The sequence below is a fragment of the Leptodactylus fuscus genome, chromosome 5 (genome assembly GCF_031893055.1).
Source record: "Leptodactylus fuscus isolate aLepFus1 chromosome 5, aLepFus1.hap2, whole genome shotgun sequence".
Lineage (NCBI taxonomy): Eukaryota > Metazoa > Chordata > Amphibia > Anura > Leptodactylidae > Leptodactylus > Leptodactylus fuscus.
This window is the reverse complement of record NC_134269.1, coordinates 165,406,306-165,430,020: the sequence shown is the minus strand read 5'-3', so window position 1 is coordinate 165,430,020 and position 23,715 is coordinate 165,406,306. Positions and strand designations below refer to the sequence as shown.

Sequence of the window (23,715 nt, the reverse complement as noted above, 5' to 3'; positions counted from 1 at the left end):
CTGCTTCCGTCGACCCTTGGTGCCTTGCGTTCTTCCTTTCCATTTTCGTGGTCCCCCAGATCCATTAAGTATCTGGGAGTGCAGTTGCCCCGTAATTTGGGAGATACCTATATGCTGAATTTTCTTCCTATACTTTGCGGTCTGATCTTGAGCGCTGGGACACCAAGGGCCTCTCGTGGCTGGGACGCATCAATTTACTGAAAATGAATGTCCTCCCTAGGTTGCTGTATCTCTTTCAGACTGTCCCGGTGATCCTGCCTTCGTGTTTTTTCTCGGTGATTAACAAATCCTTTACCAAATTTGTCTGGGCCTCGAATCCCCCCCGTATTGCTCGCAGTACGCTAGCTCGTTCCAAACGAAGAGGAGGCCTGGCGGCTCCAGACTGTGTGAAATACTATTTAGCGGCGGTCGCTACGCGTATTCTTGACTGGCATCATTCGGCTAAGACTAAGCTCTGGGTTTCCCTCGAGGACTCATTGAGCCCTGTCCCCCTCACTGCACTTCCCTGGCTCCATGAGAAATATTGGACTGATGATAAACAGTATCCGCTTTCCTATATAGCGCGCCAGACTATGGGAGTGTGCCGTAGATATAGTGCCATGCGTCTCCTCTATACGAACGATGGCCCCATGACTCCCATATCGGGTAACCCGGACTTTCCTGCAGCGTTGGGCTCTTCCTTCTTATCTTATCTCGTCGGCTCTCCCACCCTTCGCTTTAAGCAGGTCACTTCTACCTCTTCGCTTCTCTCCCACTCTGAGATTTTGACACAATCCTCTGGTTCACATACACCTCTCTCCTCTTGGCAATACTCCCAGCTTTCTCATTTCTACTCCTCTTTGCGGCCCTCTCGGGACCTTCATAGATCCTTGTCGCTGTTCGAACGTCTTTGTATCTCTTCCACTCCTCCCTCCCACACTGTCTCCCTTCTGTATGGTCTCTTGCTGGACGGGGCTGAGGATTCGCTTCCGTCATTTACTGGTGGGTGGGAGAGGGAATTGGGGGCCTCATTCCCTCCTGATGTGTGGTCTTCGGCATTTCGTGCATGTCATACTTTCTCTATATCATGCAGGGCGCAGGAGACCAATTTTAAGATACTTTCCAGGTGGTATCGAGTTCCAGCCCTCCTGCATGATATTTACCCCTCCACCTCTGATAGGTGCTGGAGATGTCTATCCGACCGCGGCACGATGGCACACGTTTGGTGGGGATGTCCTCTATTACGCCCTTTTTGGACTGGGGTCAGACAGGTTATTCGGCAGGTTACGGGGATTGACTTGGAGAACAACCCGGCCCCGCTTCTTCTTTCCCTGTTCTCCCGGATGTTTTCTAAACCTACCCGTAGACTTCTCGGATTCTTGTTGGTGGCAGCGCGCTCTGTCATTCCCAGGTTATGGAAGTCCACGACCCCTCCCTCGCTCATTTGCTGGCTGAATGAGGTTCTAGCTCTTCGAACGATGGAGACCCTGGTTGCTGAGCTCTGCCAAGATGATACTAAGCATCAGCAGACTTGGCTCCTTTGGAACCATTTTTACTATTCTGCCGACTTCCGTTCCCTCTTCCCTTCTGTGTCCCCTGTGTAGTGTCCCCCTGTGCGTTTTGTCTGTTCAACATGTACCTATTTCCTCTGATACTTGATTTCCAATTGTTCTGAGGTTTTTACATATGCTTTGTTTTTCAGCTCTGCTGCGCCAGAGCGTTTGCCCGTTTTGGTTATTTGTTTCTCTTTATTCGTTTTTCACCTTGTACCCCCCTTTTTCCCCGCCCCCTCCCCCCCCCTTCTCCCCTACGTTCCGCCTTTATTTGACTCCTTTGTTTTTTATTCCCCCCCCCCTTTCCCCCGGTTTATGTAAAAATTTGTAAAACTTTCAATAAACTTTTAATGTTGAAAAAAAGATGAGGCGTCTGTAATTTACATCATAGGTAGACCTCAACTATGAGAGACAAAATGAGAAAACAAATCCAGAAAATCACATTGTCTGATTTTGTAAGAATTTATTTGCAAATTATGGTGGAAAATAAGTATTTGGTCACCTACAAGCAATCAAGATTTCTGGCTCTCACAGACCTGTAACTTCTTCTTTAAGAGTCTCCTCTTTCCTCCACTCATTACCTGTAGTAATGGTACCTGTTTAAACTTATCACTATAAAAAGACACCTGTGCACACCCTCAAACAGTCAGACTCCAAACTCCACTATGGTGAAGACCAAAGAGCTGTCAAAGCACACCAGAAACAAAATTGTAGCCCTGCACCAGGCTGGGAAGACTGAATCTGCAATAGACAACCAGCTTGGATTGAAGAAATCAACTGTGGGAGCAATAATTAGAAAATGGAAGACATACAAGACCACCGATAATCTCCCTCGTTCTGGGGCTCCACGCAAAATCTCACCCCGTAGGGTCAAAATGATCACAAGAACGGTGAGCAAAAATCCCAGAACAACGCGGTGGGACCTAGTGAATGAACTGCAGAGAGCTGGGACCAATGTAACAAAGCCTACCATCAGTAACACACTACGCCGCCAGGGACTCAGATCCTGCAGTGCCAGACGTGTCCCACTGCTTATGCCAGTATCTCTGCCCCCAGATTCATGTCCCCCATCTCTTAGCATCTCTTTAGTTTCTGACAGTTAGCCAGAGACGTCCTTCTTCACAGCACAGCCAATCGCGCTGTGCTGTGAGAGCCGGGAGGAATGCCCCCTCCATCTACTCGCAGTACTCGTCCATAGACGAGCATTATCAGGGAGGGAGGGGGCGTTCCTCCCGGCTCTCACAGCACAGCGTGATTGGCTGTGCTGTGAAGAAGGACGTCTCTGGCTAACTGTCAGAAACGCCCTTCTGACCATAGAAGAGTTACGGTACCGGACCGTAAGCTCTTCACACTGGGCCCACATTGGGAAAGCCGACAGTGCGCTGAACTCAGCGCACTGTCAGCTTTCCGGCAGTATATAGAACTGCCTGTGGGCAAAATGGTGAAAGGTCCTCTTTAACACACACAAAAACACTTATACTCACCATCCAACGCTCCCCCGCCACGCTCTGCAGTTTCACTAATAGACCTGTAGGCGCGATGTGATGATGTGACGTCATCACATCGCGCCTATATGTCCACTAGCCGGAACGTAGCGGCTAGTGGATATAATCATCTAGCAATGTATTCAACTCGGATCCGGCGTCCCTAGGCTTGTGCGGGCCACACAAAATTGTTCGGGGGGCCGCATGTGGCCCGCGGGCCGCGAGTTTGAGACCCCTGCGGTACAGTATCAAGTTTGTATCAACATCAGTCAGAGTGCAATAGTATTAACAACAGTGCTTTAGTCTAAGGCCCCACCCCCCCTTCAAATTTCGCAAAGCTTTCCTCTCTGGACTTTCTGTTTCTATTATACCTTTGGAGTGACTGTAAAACGCTGTGATGAAAAGGCATCACACGTGGGGCCACGGTCTTACTGTGCAAAATTTATCAATTTTACAATTTTGTGTAGGTGCAAGTATAGTATAAGGATGGTCTTACACGACCGTAATGTAAGTCCGCAAATAGTCCGCAATTGAGGGTGTTCAATTGCGGACCATTTGCAGACACATTATATTCAATGTGGCCTCTTACACAACCGGATATTTTATCCGTGGCGTGGCCGGGCCACAACCGTAGTCCGCAATTTAAAGAGCATATCCGTAATGGCTGTGAATTGCGGCACTGCACAGAGTCGCTCATAGAACTCTATGGGCAAGTATGGCAGGACACGGACCTCTGCGGAGTGTATGTTGCTGATCAGCAACATGCGGACCGTAGAAACATTGCGGTCGTGTAAGACCAGCCTAAGCCACTTGGTTCACCCCCTTATAATTGCATAGGTGCTTATTCAGATGACAGGGCTATGTACTCTGTCATGCAAATATACTTTTTCATGGCTGAGTATTATCCGAGGGTAATCTGTTTTAACAGATGTATCGTAGAGTCTATTGTGGGATCTGCGAAATGGCATGTTCTATTGCTTAACAGATTGGTCACACGGACTGTAAAAAATAAAATAAAATGGTCAGGCGAGTAGATTCATTATTTTCTATAGTGCCGTATGATGTCTGTTAAAAAAAAATGTCCAGCACTTGACCATGAAACCCTGTCGTGTGAATAAGCTGTTAGGTTCTCAGTAACCTAGAGATACAGTTTAGGGTGGATTCACACCTGCGCCCGGTCTCCGCTTTTAGGTTTCCGTCTTCTGCCCGAGAAACTTGACAGGAAACGTAAACAGGCAGTCACTTTTCAAAACCAATCATTTTAATGGGTTTGCAAAGTGTCCGCCCGTGAGCGTTTTGTGGTCTCCGCGGCGATACCGTTTTTTTCAACTGGACACAAAGTCGGACATGCAGAACTTTGTAAAAAGGAAAGAGAGAGACACCGAGCGCCAATAGTGTAGTATTCCCTATAAGATGAGGCAATAGGCATAAATTAAAGCCCCTTACCTTGTTGTGTTGTGATGTGACAAATCACAACACTATTAGCACACAAAATTGTACAGGTGGCCCTCAAAAGTCCAAGACCAATCGGGTAGCAGAGGAGTGGGGTAAGGCGCGCACAAACCAGCTGGACATAAATTCTTCCAGAATCTTTATTGACATGTCAGACGATTTAAACAGACCTATATGCACTTGAGAAAGGGCTAGTGCCCGAAACACGTAGTGCCTTGTCAATAAAGATTCTGGAAGAATTTATGTCCAGCTGGTTTGTGCGCGCCTTACCCCACTCCTCTGCTACCCAATTGGTCTTGGACTTTTGAGGGCCACCTGTACATGCAGAACTTTGTGTCCGGTTAAAAAAAAACGGTTTTGCCGTGGAGACCACAAAACGCTCACAGGCGCTCATGGGCGGACACTGTCTGCCGGGTTTCTGTCTCCTGTCGGCAGAAGACAGAAACCTGAAAACGGAGACTGGGGCGCAGATGTGAACCCTCCCTTATCTGTGCTCCTAGTATGCTTTTAATGTACATCCCAGTATATGATCATTGTCTTTGGGTACTCTTATGTAAAGGGTGCTTAAAACATTGGGAAACTTTATGCTCGGTGACTCCACAATACACCTTAAGGGCTCGTTCACATCTGCGCACCAGTCTCCGTTTTGCTGGTTTCCATCTCCTGCAGTCATTTTTCAAACCCATTCATTTGAATGGGTTTGGAAAGTGTCCGGTCATGAGCGCCGCTGAGCGTTTTGTGCTCTCTGCCGCAAAACCGTTTTTTTTTTTTTTTTTTAACCGGCGCAAAGTCGGACATTCAGGACTTTGTCCAGTTAGAAAAAACGGTTGCTGTGGAGAGCACAAAACGCTCATCGGCGCTCACGGCCGGACACTGTCTGCCAGGTTTCCGTCTTCTGCCCACAGAAAACGGAAACCTGGATAACGAAAATCAGGTGCTGGTGTGAACTCAGCGTAACATGTTAGAAGAAGATTTTAAACATATTTCCCTTTGACGAAGCTCATACATGTCTCATAGTTCTGAATCCACCATTCAGTTATCATCATAAATCACCAAAGGATATTATACAGGAAGTAGAAATTAAAATGAGATTTAATGCAATATAATATATTGGATAGATTCACATTACACCTAATTCCGGGGCAGAACTGTGTTCATTGTCTGGACAGTCGTACAAGATTTCCATTTGTTTTCATCTACAACAATATCCTGTTATTGTGATGACTCAGACGCATAGGGCCTTATTGTTGGCTTGCACTGAGTGACACAAGGCATCACTTGTGTCCACAGCCCTGCCCACTATATAAATTCCAGCTCCAGTATGCCGGATTAGAAATGTCTTGCAGATAATAGGAGCATTTCTTACATTCACAACCAGACCAGTCATATCCACAGACAGGCTAAACCGTTTTCATTGCGGTAATTGCATTCATTCGCTGTGATTTTCCTAGATATTATTTAATAGGCCTATTAAAGACTGGCGTGTCTTACTATTCATTATTATGGAGATGACTTCTACAATCTATTGTTGTGAAATCATTATTTTTCCAGCACTTGCAATAACTGAGCTCTGATGTTTTCTAACTATAAAAATAAACATAATTGACACTAAAACTGAAATATTTGGAAATGATGTATAATCATACAGGATTTAATAAGGGATTAAATAAGGGCGCGCTGCCATTTCAGGATTCTATTTATGGGGTATTCTACTTTGTGCGCTGTTCTATAGTGTTTTACTGTAGCTGCAGGGAAGGGAGAAGGCATGTTTAGCTAGGCTGTTATTACTGCACCCTATTGTCTCCATCCTTTCCTGAGTAGCCAGGTTCATAGAGATCACTGCTTGGAAAAGTAGAATATTTATTTATCTTATATTTTTTATATTTATTTTTTTTATTTTAATATACCGCATATCATACACTGCAAGTTTGGCTTTCACTTCAATCCTATGTAGAGACAGTGAAATTCTTTAAATTTAAATAAAACTTGATAAATTTTACATTTAAAGCATATCTAAACTTTCCGATGTCTGTTTTTTGTTTTTTTTTTGTTTTTTGTGGCTTTTTTGTCATTAAAAATTAAACATTCATTTTGTAATATATTTTATGAACAAATTTTGTCTCCTTTCTGTGAAATTCTGCATTTCTTCACTATGTCCCTTACTTCTCGATTGAGAGCTGACTTATGCTTCCAGGGGCGTAACTTGAGGGGGTGCAGAGGGTGCAGTCACACCGCGGCTCAGGAGCCTTAGGGCTCGTTCACACGGGCACTAAGGGGAAGGATTATGGTGCATAATCCACATAATAATACTTACAATGGTGGTCTATGTAAACTGCCAAGCTACTTTTTTGCTGCCGCTCATGGAAAAAAGAAGCGAGCTGCCCTTTCTTCAGGTGGATTCCGCGGCTTGCTCAGCAGTGGCATCTGTCTGGCGGCAGCAACCTCCGGAGTCGGGCCATTCATTTTAGCCTGCTCCAGAGGGGGCAGCCGCGACTGTTGGAAGCCGCGACAGTCATGGCAGGCTGGTTTTGATCTGAGAGTGACGCAGCTCCCCGCATCACTCTCGGTTCCAAAATCCGCCATACCACCCCCCGTGTAAACTTAGCCTTAGGGGGCCCATAAGCACTGGCATCAGTATTGAGATTGCATCTTCCATCTGGCCCATAAGCCAAGGAGACCCACAGATTACTCTAACCACACTAAGGATGATCAAACCTCTTAGCAGCCGTAACCATCACTATCAAGAATTCACTGTAGAGATGAGGTAGGGGGCCCTGGACAAAAGATTGCACCGGGCCCACAAGACTTTAGGTACGCCACTGCCTGTTTCTCATTGTGTAGGGTGTACAGGCTGTGTGAAAGGAAGAGAAAATGAGGGCTTGGCATAAATAAATATCCTAATCCCAACTGTGTTTTCAACCAGTGATATCTCTGTAAATTGTACAGGTAGAACAGCATCCTTAGTAGCCTTAGAATCTCCTCTTTCATATGACATAAAAAGCAAGTCTCTACATTTTATGATGCCCCAAATATAGCTATTTGAAGTGACCCCCCCCTAATTTTTTTTCTATGTCTTATTCACCCCATACTCTGTACACATTGAGAAGCAGGAAATAGTGCTCAGTCAGGGACGTTTTAAGGCATTGGGGGCTCTTCTAACATTTTGAAAGTGGGCCCCCTGGTAAATCCCCATAATTTAATTTCCCTGCCCCCTCAACCACTATTTAAAAATAAAACTGAATACTCACCGAACCTCGTTCCCATGTACATGCAAGACCCACCTGTAGTGTCTGCAGCTTGGCACTGCCGAAGGCTCCTCCTCTATTGTTCCAAAGGACACAGATAGTGTTGAAATCTTTGCCTTCTGCCCAGAACAGCGGGAGAGCACCCAAAATGTGGGACTGTCCCTCTCGATCTGGGGCGGCTGAGGGGCCCCTGCTACCATAGGGCCTAGCGCCACTGCACCATTGACCCTATGGTTATAGCGGCCATGCTCACAGTAGAGAAGTAAGGTAAATAAAAAATTCAGGAGTTCACAGAAATGAAACAAAAATCATTGTCTGAAAGTTTAGTTATGCCTTATCTAGGTTTATGTTATGAGAAAAATATGGCATTCAGTACCATTTATGTTTAAGGGTTATATTCGATACTACAGCCCATATATGCAATCCACAATAAGAAATGGTGATGTCTCAGTCCCTAAATGGACCTTTATCAAACTAGAATTGTCTGAGAGCTAGAGTGATATATAGGAAGAGGTAAAAGTGAGTGATAGAGATGAGCAGAGGGAGCTTTGTCTGTTGCTTGAACACTGCAGGTTGATGTCATCTTGTGTATATATTCTTACAGCTTAGGGGGTGTTCACACTACCGTCATTGTCTGACAGGTAGTTACCGCTGCTAGTGTCCGTTCGAAATCTTGTGCGGACATTAGCATCGGACACTAGCTGTGTCCGTGACATTTTGCATTCATTTAAATGGACATCGGGTGCGTTCTTTTACTGTCCGTGGGCGTCCTCAACTGTCCGTTCCCAAAGATGTCCGACTTTTCAAGCGGACAGCAAAACCCGCCATGTAGGTTTTTGCTGTCTGCTTGAAAAGTCGGACATCTTTGGGAACGGACAGTTAAGGACACCCACGGACAGTAAAAGAACGCACCCGATGTCCATTTAAATTAATGCAAAATGTCACAGACACAGCTAGTGTCCGATGCTAATGTCCGCACAAGATTTTGAACGGACACTAGCTGTCGGACACCGACGGTAGTGTGAACGCTCCCTTACAAAACATTTTTTTTGGCAGCTGAACATGTCATGTGTGCGGGAAAATTTGATAATGTTGTTTTTGGGGCTTTATAATAGTGCATAAGGCTGATTGAATTGAAAACAAGCAAATACATGTCAGTCCTACAGCTATGGCCTTATAGATCTCATCTCTACCACTGACTTTGAGAACAACTTGTGTAGCTTTAAGCTTTATGAAATCCGGGGAGCCTCATTCATTTGTATTATTATTATTATTATTATTAAAGAGTTGTAGTATTCAATTTAATAAAAGCTGTACTTTAACATTTCTTGTTTGTTCATCTATTAAAACCTGTTCAACCACTTTTCATGTGCCAGAAAATAGTACCAGTTCAGCATATGGATATATTCACAAGTGGCTCATTCTCAACTCAAAAATAATAACCCAAAAATCTGAGCAGGGTTGTTTCTGCAGCAGTTTTAAAAACCTATTTCGGATATGTGAATCAGTTGCAGAATTGCCTACAAATAATCTACTATGTGTGTGTATTCCCTAAGTGAGACCGTGCTGACAATTCTTCTATATTTGCTGTGTATAACCACTTTCATGCCCAAGGGCCTTGTTAACTATTGCCAAGATGTGCTGAACAAGCTGTTGATTCTTTTATCTCTCCTTAAAGACATCTTTTCATAAAAAATATTAAAAGTATGTTGGCCATATACATTAAATTGTGTTGTTTTTTTTCCTCACTCTTCTACAAGTCGATGGGCCAGCATTATGTGTATGGGCTCTGTGTCTTATGGCTCTGTGTAGGAGTATCAATCCGAAAAAAAACATTCCAAAAGATGTCATTGGAAAACAGGGTGGGATACAATCCAGTTCCTCATATTAAAGGGGTTTTTCCACAAAAGACATTTATGGTCATGATAGATTCAAGTCCCAACAGTGAGCTACCGTATATACTCGAGTATAAGACGACCCGAATATAAGCCAACCTCCCTAATTTTACCACAAAAAACTGGGAAAACTTATTGACTCGAGTACAAGCCGAAGGGGGGAAATGCAGCAGCTACTGGAAAATTTCAAAAATTAAAATGGTCGGAGTTTTTAGGTGCAGTAGTTGCTGGGTGCTGGGAAAGGGGAGGGGGTGTTTTGGTTGTCTGTCTGCCCCTTCCCTGAGCTTGAGGACTGTTTTTTCTCCCCCCACTTGGAATTCAGTCTGGCTGAATATTGTGTATCTGCAATGCTCCTATTAACCCCTTCCCGACGGAACAGGAGCGCTGCAGGTACCCTATATCCTTTTTTAGCCTTTTTGTCTGAAGCATGCCTCCACACATACAAGGAAGACTGGTTTACACTAAGGAGACACTATTACACCTTGGAAGCATGCTGCAGGACAAGCATGCTCTTACCATCCCCCACGAACTAATAAGGAAACTTAGAAAACGCGGAAAACGAGCCGGCATACTGAGACGCGAAGGAAAAAAACGCAAAAAGCATGTGATCCCGTCCATCATTATGGGGAATGTGAGATCAATTGTGAATAAGATGGATGAACTGACAGCACTGACCAGACATCAACAGGAGTTTCGTGAGTGCAGTATGATGCTGTTTACAGAGACTTGGCTTACTGAAATCACTCCGGACATACTTGCCTCCGTGGAGGGCTTCAAACTTCTTCGGGCGGACAGAACACTGGAGAGCGGTAAGCGAATAGGCGGAGGAATTGCAATATTTGTCAATGAAAGATGGTGTAATCCAGGACATATTGTGGTTAAGAAACAATTGTGTGGAAAGGATATTGAACTGCTAGCCGTGGGCATGAGACCTTTTTACCTGCAAAGGGAACTATCACATGTTATCGTGCTAGCTGCATATGTCCCCCCCTCTGCTAAAGCTGACGCTGCCTGTGAAGTCCTCCATGCTGTTGTGAGTGAGCTGCAATCATCTCACCCCCATGCCCTGCTCCTAGTGTCTGGAGACTTCAACCATGTCTCAGCATCCACTCTACCAGGCTTCACACATTATGTAACCTGCCATACAAGAGACAACAAGACGCTGGACTTGCTCTTTGCCAATGTAAGGGATGCATATAACTCATCTGCCCTACCACTCCTAGGCAGATCAGATCACAACCTGGTACATCTGCGACCCACATACATTCCACTGGTGCGCAGAGAACCGGCGGTTACCCGTACCGTGAAGATTTGGTCAGAGGGAAGTGTCGAGTCTCTAAGGGACTGCTTTGATATAACTTTATGGGAAGTGTTTCAAGACTCATTTCCAGAGGACATTGAGGGACTCACACACTGCATAACGGACTACATTAATTTCTGCGTGGACAGCACGTTACCAACTAGGAAGGTGAGGTGTTTCTCCAATAACAAACCATGGATTAACTCTGAGATTAAAACTCTCCTCAAGCAAAAAAAGAGAATTTTTAGGTCTGGGGACAAAGATGGCCTGGGGGCGGTTCAGAAACAGCTAAGACAATTGATCAGAGAAGGGAAAGCCAACTACAGGCGGAAGATGGAGCTACAGATGGGGGAGGGTAGAATCTCTGAGGTGTGGGACAGCCTTAAGGCAATTTCAGGACACAAGGAAAAGACAGGGCACCGAACAGTAGGGGACAGGAAGTGGCTTAACGAGCTTAATCTATTCTTCAATAGATTCGACTCCAAGCAAATGCTCCCTCCACCAGCATGTCAGCCAACCGCCCTCCCCTCACACACCAAGACCCAACCCCCACCGAACTGCGGTCAACTGCAATCTGACTATCTGATCCTGCAGGAGTCTCAGGTGTGTAAGGAAATGAAGAATATTAGAGCGAACAAAGCGGGGGGACCTGATGGTATAAGCGCAAGAGTTCTTAAAATGTGCAGTGACCAGCTGGGTGGCATTATTACGCACATGTACAATATGAGCCTGAAGCTGGGGGTGGTACCTCAACTGTGGAAAACATCTTGCGTGGTACCAGTCCCAAAGAAACCCAACCCGATGGGCTACAATGACTACCGACCTGTAGCACTGACATCACACCTGATGAAGGTCCTAGAGAGACTGGTCCTGACACACCTACGCCCCCTAGTGAGCTCCGCTCTGGACCCCCTCCAGTTTGCCTACCGGCCAGGCATTGGGGTAGATGACGCCATCATCCACCTTCTTCATAGAGCTCTCTCTCACCTGGAGAAACCCGGAAACACTGTGAGAATAATGTTCTTTGATTTCTCCGGTGCGTTCAACACCATTCAGCCAGGGCTACTGAGGGAGAAGCTGAACCTTGGTGGAGTGGACCATCACCTGTCCAACTGGATCCTAGACTACCTGACAAACCGCCCTCAGTATGTGAGAGCCCAGGACTGTGTGTCTGACACTGTGATCTGTAGTACGGGGGCACCACAAGGTACAGTTCTTGCCCCATTCCTCTTCACACTGTACACTGCTGACTTTAGGCACAACTCCTCCAGCTGTTACTTACAGAAGTCCTCCGATGACTCTGCTTTAGTCGGCCTTATCACTGATGGCGACGATCGGGAATACAGAGACTTAAACCGGGATTTTGTTGAATGGTGCCAGCAGAACCAGCTCAGGATTAATGCTGGGAAGACCAAGGAGATGGTGGTGGACTTTAGTAAACGGAGAGGTGCTCCGACCCCGGTGGAGATCCAAGGAACATGTATTGAGATAGTCAGGACCTATAAGTACCTGGGCGTGCTCCTCAATAATAAACTAGACTGGGCTGATCACCTGGAGGCGCTGCACAGAAAGGGCCACAGCAGACTCTACCTGCTCAGGAGGCTGAGGGCCTTCGGAGTACGGGGGAAACTTCTTAGGTCCTTCTTCAACTCTGTGGTTGCCTCAGCCATCTTTTTCGGTGTGGCCTGCTGGGGAAGCAGTATATCAACCAGGGACAGAAATAGACTTGACAGGCTGATCAGGAGGGCCAGCTCTGTCCTGGGGAGCCCCTTGGACCCAGTACAGGTGGTGGGTGACAGAAGGATACTGTCTGTGGTGACCTCCATGCGGGAGAACAAATCCCACCCCATGTATGGGACCCTGATGGGACTTGGCAGCACTGTAAGCGACCGTCTGCTTCACCCCAAGTGTGAGAAGGAGCGCTATCGCAGGTCCTTCCTTCCAACCGTGACCAGGCTGTATAATCTACATCAGACCAAACGAAGATCACTCCGCACAGAGAACTAATGATTATGACGACGACCATGAGGTCTTCCTCTTTCTCTTCTGTTTTTCCTTAGCTGCCATGGACTCCTAGTATATCTTCTCTTCTCAGCTTATCTGTGTCTACGTCTGTAATATATTACTCTGTATTATCCTGTATCTGTATTACTATGCTGCTGTAACACGCTGAAATTTCCCCAATGTGGGACTATTAAAGGATTATCTTATCTTATCTTATCTTATATTCCATAGACCGGGCATTCACAGTCATTTTCTACTTTTAAATGTATTCTAGGGAAAGGAGGGATTAAGAATATTTATTTTTATTTGTTTGCACTATTTTATGGGAGATTCTATACATTGATATTGTGCCTGGTCATAGACCCCACTCACCCTCCTAAAAAAAAAAAATTTTTTTTTTTTTTTTTGCTGACTCGAGTATAAGCCGAGGGGGGATTTTTCAGCACAAAAACTGGGCTGAAAAATTCGGCTTATGCTCGAGTATATACGGTATATTGTTTCCGTAATACACTTCTATAGCTCAGAGCTACTCTGTTTCCATACGCTGCAACCATAGCCGAAAGTATTGTTAGCAAGGTTGCAACTGGGAAAGTTGGGTCATTTTAGAGATAGGTGCTAGAGGAGGGACCCGGATTTGTCAGACATTTATGGCTCATCCTGTGGATAAATTCACATATATGTGAAACTATGGACTGGACTGGAATTATGTGAAAAAACTCTACAAAAAGGAAAATATCCACATATAAATTTAAACAATGGTTTCAAATATGAAGTAAAAAATAAAAATCTCAAAAACGTCATCTGTAAGTAAAAGTATAGATGATAATGTTATAGTGTTTTATCATGAACCAGTTTCTGAACAGTTTTAGTTCACTTTCTTTCATTTTGTTTGTCTGACTTGTTCTATTATCTGTTTTACAGATCTGAAGACAGGCCGTCCACAAGCAGTAACCAGTCTTATGGAGTAGATGACAACTTAAATTCTAGGAGAAGTAACTCTTTAATGCCATCTGGCTATGCATCAAACAGTGATATCTTAACAGGGAACCGTTCCTACCTTTCTAATCTTAGAAACCATGGGAAGTCACAATCCATTAAAAGTCGGTTAGAGGGCATTTTCTCTTCCATAAGCAATTCATCTCATCGGTAAGGTGCTATTTAGGTTCTTGACCCCACAAAACAATTCTGACACTTATTATTTTTAAGCATGAGAGTCATTGGGGCAGATTTATCAAACTTCCCTCAATGGCGGCTCTATCTGTCCTCAGAAATGGAGGGAGTGGTTGGGGAGTATTCAATGCTCAGACCCTGTTACACTGCACGTGAACAGAACACCCCCAAGAGGGTAACAATGTTTTGAACTTTTGACATTCAGACTCCATATCTCCCCATCCACTACAGCTTCTACGTGAGGCTACCATTATTTTATAGACCATCATCTTGGCTATCTCATACATAAATTTGACTTGCAATTATTTAGCATATGATTAGTTACGCAGATTCTTGGCATGTATCTGCATTGTTACTGTTTTGCGCCTAAAAAATCCACCTTTGGCTTTCAACACTGCCTGAATCTTTTTGGGCATGCTCTCTCTGCAGATTCAAGTTTGTTTTGACCGAAATCTGATTCCAAGGTCTCTTCTATTCCCAATGTTGCTGCATACTGGTCAACTCACTTGAGTACATATGCTTTTTTTGTCAACTCTGCCCACAGGTTTTCGATTAGTTTGAGGACTGGGGGCCAATCCAACACCTGATCTTCATTTTCATTGAACCATTTCTTCGATAATCTCAACATATGTTTCAGGTCGTTGTCCTGCTGGAACACTATGTCGTCCTTTTCATACCCATAGTACTCAGGTATACAAAGTAACGTATTGTAGGATACTCATATATAGCTCAGCATCAGTCATGGTCAAGTTTCCAACACCTTTGGCTGTGAAACAACCCTATATCATCAGGCTTCCAACACCTAATGTGACAGTTCCTTCATTTTCTTGATCTGATTACCTTTCCCTTGTTTCTTCCAGACCCATTTGTACCCATTAGAGCTCAGATTGAGTTTCATCTCATTGATCCAAATCACCTGTTTCCAATCTTCTACTATCTATTTTTCATACTTTTTTGCAAATTCGAGCTGACGATTCACATGACTATATTGAAGTCAGGGTTTCTTCACCTCTTCTTGGGCGACCATTTCAGACTAGTGTGAAATGCCTCGCACAGTGCTTGTATGGCTGTCTGTGATTTGACTATTACAAATAATATGAGCCACGTTCACTGCCGTCTTTGTAGCACCAGAACTGACAGATCTTGTGATGAGCTGACTTGCTCACTCCAATATTTCGCCTGGACGTTCACCTCTTGGCTTTTGAATAGTTGTATGGACTTAATTTCGTATTCGTCCAACTGTCATGGCCTTCACATGATTAAGTTTGGTAATTTTCTTGGCTGACAGGCCACTATCGATGAGCTGGATGATGCTGTTATTGTTTTATTGGGAAATCATCTTCATGACTGATCTTAGACCTAAATTTGAACCAGTGACTTTTCACTTGGGAATCGATCTAATATCAAACTGAGCTGTTAGGGAATTAGAAAACAGCTTGTAATATGTAGTATACAAGACGAAAAAGATTTTTATACCACCAGGAGCAAAACAGTAACAATGTAGTTACATGACAAGAATCTGCATAACTAATCATATGCTAAAAAATTATGTATGACTGTCTATAAAATAATCTTAGTCTCATGTTCGAAGCTGTAGTGGATGGGGAGATGTGGTGTACTAATAAAATGTATTTTATCCATCGGCAGTTTAGTTAATAATATTATTTTGTATAAGAGGATGGATACCTGAGCAACAATTTTCACTTATTTTGAGATTCACTTTCTAGTGTCACATATGGTCAAGCTAACAAAAAAAAAAAACCTTTATCTTCATAAAGCAGATCGGAGGTATTCCATTTTATATCTGGGTTCAGAATGCTATAGGAGTTTTATATTACATAATTTCTGTAGTGATGAAATCTCCAGATTAGTCACAGGACAAATTCAGCAGTTCTGCAGTTCTCGCTTCTTCATACAATGGTGACAGTCAGAGATGTCAGTATACAATGAATAGTGTGGTGTTAAAAGCGAGACCAAAATGCTCTGTTATATCGGAAGGAATAGCAATATCCCAAACACATGCAAACTCAGCTTGGCCATCTTGAAGGAAGAAAGCGCTTCCAGACTTCTCTGTCAGTCACTTACCTCCAGGGGATCAAAAGGATTGGGCAGTTCGACATTTGTCTTTGGGGGAGAGTCAGGAGGTGCCCATACACTTTAGCTAGTAGGCTGTACTTTTTATTATCGGGGTGTTCGGCTGATGCACATCTATAGTATATGGTCAGCTGTAGAATAGGGACAGAATCTAAGTCAAGAGGTCTCATTGGGATTCAGAGTTTATAAATGATCACATTAGAATGATAAAACAACGAAGAACCAGAATGAAGAAGTTATTGGCGACTCTTTATAAGGCAGACTTAGGAACCTTGCAATGTTGTAGCGCTGCTGCTACTTCGACAGTCACTTGTTTTATGCAGAGAATAAGGATTTTTTGCCCACAGTGACTAGCCTTTGATTCCTTTTGTACTTAGACTACTCAGGAAATATAATTGTTTAAGGTTAGAAAAAAATAGGAACAAGGAAAGTCCTGGGTTTTTTGTATAAGAATAACATAGGTCTTCACGTAAAAAAAAAAAAATAAATTCCTGCTGCGTGAGCACAAATTGTTTCTGTGTGCAAATGTAACCTCACAGCAGAAGAGCCAGATTGATTCCTGTTTTGTATGGTTAGTAGAATGGATAAGTCACAAATCTATAGATAGATATTACAGGTAGTACATTTCATGGCCACAGATATCTATGGTTAAATATGATAGAAAATGAACACCAATACACAGTATATAGTACAGTGTGTGTGTGTGTGTGTATATATATATATATATATACACACACACACACACACACACACACACACACACACACACACACCATATTAGACTATAGCCTGCACCAGATCATATTAAACACCTAGTGTAGGTTTAGGCAATGAAAAATAGGGAATGTGGATTTCATAACAATTAAAACTTACTCGGTTGCCTAATACAGTGGAGGACTTAATAGCGATGGGGATTGAGGCTACTTAGTGCCCCCACGTAAAGTGTAATGCTCCTTAGTGCCCTCCATCACCAAAGAATGCACCTTAGTGCCCATCCCAATGTATATTGCTCCTTACTGCCCCCACATACAGTAAAAAGTAGTAGTAGTAGTAGTAAAAGTAGCTGAGCACCCCCAATCTATAGTGTTCTGGGAAAATATTTAGTGTAACTTGTAACTTATGTTGATTGAAATCCCTGCTCTTATGGAATCCAGTGGGTGGACTCTTTCAATGACCAACTGTCTTTCCTGTATGAGTATGTATACAGACATTAATATATATATATATATATATATATATATATATATATATATATATATATATGCCAACATATTTAATGACATACTATCTTGCACTATCATGCATTCCATATAGTACAAGGCTGTGTCTGAAATGCCATATTTATTTATTTTAATTTTGTCTAATAAGGACTTTCCACATTCACAGGCCTCTTGTTCACACAAGCAGTCTTGATGATTCTCGGTCCTATATCCAAACTTCAGAAGAACTATATGAATCTACTTACGATGATGTCTGTGAAAATGATACTTCTTCATTTGCGGAAGAGCAATATGATCATTGTACATATGTGAATGGTTCTGACATTCCTGTGACTCCAAGTTACCTGCCTACGGGGTAAGTCACAATCATAAAGGCTTGCATTAGTATTTTCATGGTATTTTCACCACAACCCCTGTCATGCGACTAAAGGTTGCCACGTCACCCTGTAACATGACAGGTAATGTAAGTGAATGAGATGCTACTACAACCCTGAAGTTGCTGCATCTGTGATTCTCAGTCGCAGAAACTGTGGTATTGGGTGTCATAGTTGCAACAAGTATGACCCCAGTCTTATTTTATTAATTGTGAACCTCAGTGATTTACTTAATTTCTCAGATAGATGCTACAAGATAATAGTGACCTCTGGATTACTGGCATAGTAATACTGTGGCACATTTTGTATGCCAGTTTTTTTTTTTTTTTTTTTTGTGCTGCGCTCTCCAATTTCACAAAAAGGGGGCATAACAAGGGAAATATATGTAGCATATGGTAGTGTGTTTTTCTATACTTTTCCCCAAACATTAAAGGCCACCAATATTGGATCATTTGGGGTCTGACACCTGGCACCCCATTGATCAGCTGTTCAGTACAGTGCACAAAGACAACTCAATATTCAGTGCAGTGTCTGTACTTTGCTACTGGAGATCATTTGCCATCAAGCACTTGAAAACCCCGATTATAGTCAGTATGGAAAAAATGTTGCATCAACATTATAGGAGAATAAACATCTTTTACATGGGAGAAACAGTGACCATTATGTGTGAGGGTGAAGATGGAGAATAACTAACACATTAGTCAGGAAGAAAGAGTGGAGGAAACTCTATAGCTAACACAGCGCCATCTGCTGTCTATTTAACATAGTACCTTCTGAAACAATTACATACCTCTCCATACTCCTAAACTCTCTTTCTCAATGAAAACTTCATAAGGGCAACCAACCGGACTACGCAAATATAGCTTTCTCTCTAGTGTCAATCGCCATTGCTGCAGATTTCTACCCAACAGAAGCATTTAAACTGGTTTATGTGTGGCCTTATGTGTTATAGATAGTAGACTAGATAGTAAGGCGAGATAGTAAGGCCTGGTACAATTCCAACCCCACATAACCCTGGCCGCCTATTGATCTACATTTCAACTCTAAACATTCTTTAAAATGCAGGAGAAATTATAGAGGTTTGCAGATCAAAAAGAATCAAGAATTTAGCTTTTTTTAAAAAAAAAAAAAAAAAAAGGCAGGAACTGGTGTATATGTTCTTTCTGATTCATGCCAGAAAACTGACATAAGTTATAATAAATCAGCAGGGCCCGGCCTTGGCCCAGGGCTTATGGTAATTTTTTCGCACAAGAAAGAGCCTTTTGACAACTGTGTGCCTCACTATCGTCCTTCTGTGTCAGAAAATTGCATACCAATACACCTTGACTTTAGATTTTGTAATAAGATATTGTATTGTGTTTTATGCAGGTCCTTTGACAGTATGGATAACCCTGACACAAGGAGAGATGTCTATGGCGACTCCTGCAGTGAGGATACAGATCCAATAGAAAGCTATAGAATATATGAGAATATTCCCCATATTGAGGAACCTGTGTACGATGAAGTAGAAGGTTTTGGACGAATTCTTCACCCTGCTGTTGAAGAGCTTATTTCCACTGAAGACTCTTATGTTAAATCTCTGCACCTTCTTACTTCCACAATTCAGCCTAAACTAGAGAAGGTACGCAAGTTAGCGGCAGTTATTACATATTACATAGTTCTACCTACCTGGACTGGCTCATGCTCTGTGCATATTTATTCTAAAAAGGAGAAGGGAAGTACAGCGTACAGACTGCCGAACAGTCCCGGGAGCAGCTCATCTCCTGCAGCAACAAAGGATCAGGCATACTTAAATCCAACATGTGTGATCCTTCTTTTCTTGACAACTTCTAGTAGACTCAGATATACACATTAAAAAGTCCAATACACTGACAAATCAGCAAGTTTGACCAAATAGGCGGCTTTATACCACTTGATATTTTAAAGGAATTGTGTATTCCACATACAATAAGAGTAAGTTCACACAGGGGAATTTGAAGCTATTTTTGAAGCAGATTCCATCTAAAAATCATCTCTTACTTCCATATAAAATCTGCCTCCCCTTGGCAGTGATGGACACTTTTTTTTCGGTGAGGCTCGCACTTTAGACCAATTATATATGAGATCAGCAAACAAACCCATAACAGAAAGCCAAAGCTCAGGTTCAACTTTCCGCCATGGGCTCCACAAGGCTGTATTTTGGAGAGGATTTTGAGATGGAAGTGATCCTAAAATTCTTCTCCAAATTGTGTGAAGTTATACTTTAGGACAATTACACTTCTGGCTGTCTTCTGACATGTTTTCCAAGCATATCAAGGGATGGCAGCAGTGCGGATTTGGGCATTGGTTGCCTCACATCTTCAGAACAAGGGTTCAATACCTCATGGGAAAGCAACCAAGCTCTCCCTTGGAATTTCCAACAAGTAAAACTAGTTCCCCTGAAGTCTATGGCGCTTCCTCGTTAAATATCTACAATTCTGCAGGTAGCTTGTATTCTGCTGATTGATATCACTACATTCACAGAATGAAAATAATTATTATAGACATATATGTATACATATGTATATACATGGTATGTACACACACATGTTTTAACCCTATGTGATCATACAGTATATAAGGACCCTCTAAGTCATCTCACCCTTGAGCTGCTATAACCTCAGCCAGTGGCTTTCATAAAGGTGATGTTGCAAATTTATGACTAAAATATCTGTATCACAGGACAACACAGTTGCTCAGTGGTTAGCACTACAGCCTTGCAGCACTGGGGTTCTGGGTTCGAATCCTGCCAAGGACAAAACGTCTGCAAGGAGTTTGTATGTTCTCCCCGTGTTTGCATGGATTTCCTCCCATGCTTTAAAGACATACTGATCCCTATATGTGGCTCACAATCTACATAAAAAAAAAAAGATATCTGTATCATAGTCTACTTGAGTCAGAAGATCTGACAGTTCATTATCTGTTTTTACATATCAGTTGGAGCTCCCCTTTAATGAATGATTCACTAATACCAATATATATTGAATGTATAAATGAGTTCTGTGCTCTTCTAGATCCCTGATATTGATGTGAAAAGTCTCTTCTCCAATTTGGATGAAATCCTTTTGGTCCATGAATCATTTCTGCATGAACTAAAACAGACAGAACATGACCACCAAAACCAGCTTACTCGCATTGGTATGTAGAAGGATATTATCATTATGTTGTCCACTATTATTACATGTTAATACTGAAGTAATGAGCATTCCCTGGATATGTTCTGATTATTATTTTAGGAAGCCTCTTTCAAGAATTCAGTAGAGATATGGAGAATGTATATACTGTATATTGTTCTACATATACCAGATCCACAACGCTGCTACAACACTACCAAGAAACTCATGTAGCAGAACTAATCCAAAGTGCAATGAGATCATTATCGTGAGTATCACTATAGCACATACCATTTCATCTCTATGGTTTTTAATATGCACGTTCCTTATGTAGGAGGCAAAACATGCTTTGTCTTATGACATGTTGCTAAGATATGCCATGTTTTGTTGGGGGTCTTGCTGCTGAAAATGTTGCAGATTACATAGTTAGATAGTAGATGAGGTTGGATGAAGACATCAGTCCATCAAGTCCAACCTATAACCCTACAGTCCCCTACAGTGTTGATCCAGGGGAAGTCAAAAAACCCCATTACACTCATGCCAATTGCCCCATTTCAGCGGAAAAAAATTCCTTCCTGACTCTAATCTGGCAGTCAGTATAAAACCCTGGATCAACAGGTCCTTAAAATCTAGAGTCCATAACCCGTAATATTGTTCTCTAAAGGTGTGATAAAACAATTTGAGCACTGCTATTCTTCACAAATTTCTCCTTCACAGCGATGTTCCTGGCCACCCACTGTCCAAGGAGCTGGGCTAGGTTTACACAGAATTTTGAGAGCAATTTGAGGTGGTCTTCTGCCTCAGATTCCTCTTCAAATACCCACTCTGTGGAACCTGCAGTGGATAGACAAAACTGAGCATAATCTTTCCACCATGGGTTTGCTGATTTGCTGATTTTGAAGCGAAATCAGCTGTCAAAATCAGCCTCCATGTCCCCGTGTGAACTATTCATCTTTAGCCTCATGTGTCAGCAAGATCAAGCTGGACTCTTCTTCTTTCCAGCTCATTTTTGGAACTGATTTTGCTGTGGAATTCACCTCCAAAATCTGCTCCAAATTCCTAAAGCTCCCTAAAGCTGCCCTGTTCCCCTGAACTGAGATCTATTAGACCAGATCTGCTAACATGACATGCTGTCCAATATAGAAGCAGTAAATAATAGCTACAGGTTATATGAGCTATATAATATATTAGCTACTGCTGATTGCCAAAATGGTCTCCTAGCTTGATCTTGAGTGGAGCGCTACCCTCACCTCCTCTCGTACCTCTGCTGTGTATGTATGGACTGTAAAAGAAAGAAAGAAAAGCTTACAGATATGCTGTGATATTATCTCCTGTTCTTTCTTTATGCACAGGAGTAAGACTTCATTACAATATACAGATCTCAGCTTCTACCTAGTCATGCCTGTGCAACGTATCACCAAGTATCCATTGTTACTGCAGAATATCCTGAGCACAGACAAACCGAACAAAGACTCACAAGATGTGCTGCAGAGAGCCCTCAGCACCATGAAGGAAGTCAACGTCAACATCAATGAAAACAAGAGACGCAAGGAAGTTGGTGAGAAAAGTTTTAATGATTGATGATCACCTCAAAAACATCTCCAGAATACGCCCTTTCCTTACCAGAGATACACCAAAGAGACTTATTGTCTCTCTGATTCATTCTCGCCTTGACTACTGTAACTCCTTACTAATCGGTCTTCCCCTCACTAAACTCTCCCCTCTACAATCTATTCTGAATGCAGCGTCCAGGCTCATCTATCAGTCTAGACGCTATAGCGATGCCTCTGGTCTGTGCCAGTCGTTACATTGGCTGCCTATTCAATATAGAATAAAATATAAAGTTATCACCCTCATCCACAAGGCTCTCCATAATGCCGCACCTCCATACATTTCCTCCCTCATCGCTGTCTACCGCCCAACCCGTGCTCTCCGCTCACTCAATGACCTAACACTTACATCCTCTATTATCAGAACCTCCCACGCTCGTATACAAGACTTCTCCTGAGTTGCACCACTTCTCTGGAATGCTCTACCCCGGACAACCAGATTAACTCCCAATTTCTACAGCTTCAAACGCAAACTAAAGACGCATCTTTTCAGACAAGCCTATCATAATGTCTAACGTAAACCCTTCCATACTATAATTAGAATCCCCAAAATTTAACCCCCCTCTGTCCCCGCTCCTACATTACCCCACATGATATGATGCCATTTCAGGCCAACGTTATAGGTCCAAGCTCCATCCACATGTTAAAGGACACGACTAGTGATGGCTCATAAAGTTTTAAGTTTGTGTCACCTCTATTAAAAAAGTGTCTGACCTCTGCATAAGCAATGTCGCCCCTGCTACCTCTTGTGTCACCACCTCTACCTCATAGATTGTAAGCTCTTGCGAGCAGGGCCCTCAGTCCCATTGTGTGAAATGACTTTCTTTGTAATATATCTTTCTGTCTGTATTTGTACCCTACAAATTGTACAGCGCTGCGGAAAATGTTGGCGCTATAAAAATAAAATTTATTGTTATTATTATTATTAGTATGAGCAACATGCTGCTATATTGTTATAGGTCCATGAGCATCATTTGCCTCCCCTTGTGTAGTTCAGTCTGCTCCTATTCACACAGTGCTCCAAGTCCAACATGGCTGCTGATGTGAAGAATACACCGTTAGACTAAGGCCACACATTGCAGAAACAAAATGGTTTTGGCTGCAGCCCACAATGTAAGGCCTTAGCCTTGTGAAAGTGTAAAATAGCGCAATTTGAGTGAGGAGTAAAGTGTGTCCCAGTCTCCATTCTTTCCTTTTCACACAA

General features: G+C 42.8%; 2 protein-coding genes across 3 annotated transcripts in view; one reads left to right on the top strand and one right to left on the bottom strand.

Moving 5' to 3' along the window:
* Positions 1-23,715, bottom strand: part of PDE6A (phosphodiesterase 6A) — a 478,514-nt gene that overhangs the window by 159,977 nt on the left and 294,822 nt on the right. The window lies entirely within an intron of this gene.
* Positions 1-23,715, top strand: part of ARHGEF37 (Rho guanine nucleotide exchange factor 37) — a 52,764-nt gene that overhangs the window by 14,049 nt on the left and 15,000 nt on the right. For both annotated transcript variants that reach the window (XM_075274665.1, XM_075274666.1), the window contains exons 2-7: positions 13,834-14,058; positions 17,563-17,751; positions 19,139-19,391; positions 20,803-20,926; positions 21,025-21,169; positions 22,254-22,459. In XM_075274665.1, coding sequence (XP_075130766.1) covers positions 13,834-14,058; positions 17,563-17,751; positions 19,139-19,391; positions 20,803-20,926; positions 21,025-21,169; positions 22,254-22,459 — 1,142 coding nt within the window. The remainder of the gene's footprint in view (positions 1-13,833; positions 14,059-17,562; positions 17,752-19,138; positions 19,392-20,802; positions 20,927-21,024; positions 21,170-22,253; positions 22,460-23,715) is intronic.